Here is a 2,879-nt window from a genome sequence, read left to right on the forward strand (position 1 = left end):
CAATTATTTAAAAAATTAAAAATTATTTAAATATTTTGCAATTATTTAAAAACTGAAAATACACTAGAATCCGTTAGTCCACTTTTGACTTCAATGGTTTTTGTGCCGATGTGCTAGTTAAAATCAACAGTGTCTAATCCGTGATAAAATTATGCTCCGCGATCATATCCACTCATTCGTAAAATCTGCTTGAAATTCCATAATTACATATGGTTGTTTAAATGACGAACCGGCTACATAAATATGGTAAAATGTATTATAAATTTCAACATGAATCACTGAATTCTTTCATTTGTATTTAGCACAAAGCTCGGTATCGTAATGATCCTGCTCAAAATTTGGTCCTACTAATATAATTGTTAAGTCCTTTATGTGACATAAAAAATGTAAGTGGATTTCGCAAGTTTTAAATATTCCTTTTTTAAAGCATTTAATGCTACCATGGGAATAATACATTTAAATGCAAACATTTGAATTGAGTAAGTAATTGATAATATTTGAATTGAGAAACAGAACTGCTTAACAAATGTTCTTGTTCATTTTTCAGATCTGTAACAAACGATCACAAGGCAAGACTAAAGTGGTACAAATCTTCTTATCTGCCACGATCATTACACAAATGGTATTGTATTTAAAGATCTAATACTCCACGAATATAGATAACCGTTACACTAAATAGAATGTCGCAAATAATCTCGTAGGATATATTTATAAGTTATCACATGTAAACAGCAAAACAAGGAAGACGCACAACGAAATGGAAAAAGTTGCAAGTTTTGAAATTATTGTTAATAACATTAAGAAAGTAAGCGTTTGAATTATTTTTGTTTTATGTATGACTTATTGATGAATATTCGTCCAAATTGTACCCAATTATATACGCATTCTAAGTAAGACGCAATACTATATAAAAGAATTTGTATTATGTTAATTATTGAACTATGTTATATTAAAACTTCTCTGAATAAACTTTATATAGGTACCATTAAAGGAAACTTTTATACAAGTTAAGTAAATAATAACACATATATTATATTATATACAGTAATATCAGTTCATTAATATCAGTGACTATTAAATAAAAACATCGCAAGTACAATAAAAAGTGCCTTTTATTAAAAATATTTATAATTCGTTTGTACAAATAACACATATTTTATATCATATACAGTAATGTTATCAACGTAATGCTAAAATCATATACAAATATTCCAAATCGTTTAGAAAGGTCTCCATAAAACATGTGTGTTACGATAGACAGTTACATAACGATTACGAAAATATACTGAACCAGTCTCCAAATCCCTCCACGGTCTCCAAGATTTAAAAGGATTTTTAGCATTATGGAGAGGTTCTAAATGCGAACCTAAAATTTGTTTTAAAATAGACACGTTCTGTTCTGCTTTTTCTTTCGATGTGGTAGTTAAAATTAACGGACAGTGTCTAATCCGTGATAAAAATATGCTTCGCGAACATGTCCACTCATTACTAAAATCTGCTTGAAATTCTACAATTATATTTGGTTTTTTAAAGGACGGACCGGCCACATACATATGGTAAAATGTACTATAAATTTCAATATGGAGCATTATACATCTGATCTTGCATTGAGAACAAAGTTCAATGTCATAATGATTCTGTTCAAAATTTGGTCCTACTAGTATAATTGTTAGATCCTTTATGTAACGCGTGAGATGTATAAATATTTCCCAAGCATTTACATGCTCCTTTTCTAAGGAATTTAGTGCTACCACGTGAATAACGCATTTAAATTCATCTATTGTACGTGCGGAAAAAATGAGTGGTTCTAGTAAACCAGCATTCTCCATTCCATAATATAATGTTAGCGGTCCTGATACATAATCACTGTAGAAATATTTAAAACATATTGCAACAAAATCGCTGTATCGTGCGGAAGGACGCGCATATATTGTAATAAATGTATTCATGTCATTAAAAGGTATTCTACGAAGAATAAGATTAGTGAATTTTAACACAGTGAATTTGTGTGCACTAGTCGCGATATTAGTGTTGATATATAATACAAACTGTTGGCATTTTTGCTCATGCAAACCTTGAAATATCTGTACATGGTCAATACAATAATATTCCGAATAACACGTTGTACAGTGTAACAAATTAATCTGTCTATGACAAATAGAGCATGATTTTGCAAAAAGAATCATCTGTTCTTCATACATCTTTAGCTTACGTGGAATCCATTTTTTAATTGAGCTTAGAAATTGTTGTCTTAACGTGATCCAATTAGTTAAACTTAAAGCACAGTCTCGACGTATTTCATTCTCTCGTAAAAATCGGTTTATATATCCACAGATCTGCATATGGTATGGACGATGCAACAATCTGTGTTCAGGAGTGCAATAAGAGATCATATCGCACAGATTACATGATGTAAAAGATCCATTGTTTACTTTCTTGCAGATGTGACAAATGTTTTCGTGAAAGAAGCTATTATAATTAATACGTGGATCGAATTCGTTCACATCGATTACTTTAGAAAAATTACTCATGGTGGGATATTTTGTTCGACGTATGATATCAATTTAGAAATGAAGTGTGTTGCTTCTTGTAACAGAAATAATGTAAATGTCTGTGCACAGCAGATTTATAACTGAGCTGTTCACATTTCAGATCTATAGCAGACTACTGTAGAGGCGACATTAAGAAGTCCTCTGGTTCGCTAGTTAATATTGACAAACTGACTTGGGTATTTGAAAATGTAACGAAATACGAATAAACGTTATTGAATAGAATGTTGCAAATAGACGCGCATGGGATTCTTATAAATTTTTATTATATGTAACTTGTCTATCAAAAAAAAATATTGAAGAAGGAGGAAGTTGAAAGTTTTAAACAAT

General features: G+C 30.3%; 1 protein-coding gene across 2 annotated transcripts; it reads right to left on the reverse strand.

Moving 5' to 3' along the window:
- Nucleotides 1-1,094: 1,094 nt before the first annotated feature.
- LOC116853596 lies at nucleotides 1,095-2,662 on the reverse strand. Of its 2 annotated transcripts, none has more exons than XM_032834724.1 (2): nucleotides 2,075-2,662; nucleotides 1,095-1,866 (listed from the first exon to the last, which is right to left on the reverse strand). In XM_032834724.1, exons 1-2 carry the CDS (start codon nucleotides 2,529-2,531, stop codon nucleotides 1,844-1,846), a joined length of 480 nt encoding a protein of 159 aa, XP_032690615.1. In that variant the 5' UTR covers nucleotides 2,532-2,662; the 3' UTR covers nucleotides 1,095-1,843. The 2 variants fall into 2 exon arrangements, with proteins under 2 accessions (XP_032690615.1, XP_032690616.1); XM_032834725.1 differs by having other exon boundaries at nucleotides 1,095-1,965.
- Between the last annotated feature and the right edge of the window lie 217 nt (nucleotides 2,663-2,879).

Source organism: Odontomachus brunneus, unplaced genomic scaffold, assembly GCF_010583005.1.
Source record: "Odontomachus brunneus isolate Ranch 3 - 2012 unplaced genomic scaffold, Obru_v1 Obru_scaffold_368, whole genome shotgun sequence".
Classification (NCBI taxonomy): Eukaryota; Metazoa; Arthropoda; class Insecta; order Hymenoptera; family Formicidae; genus Odontomachus; species Odontomachus brunneus.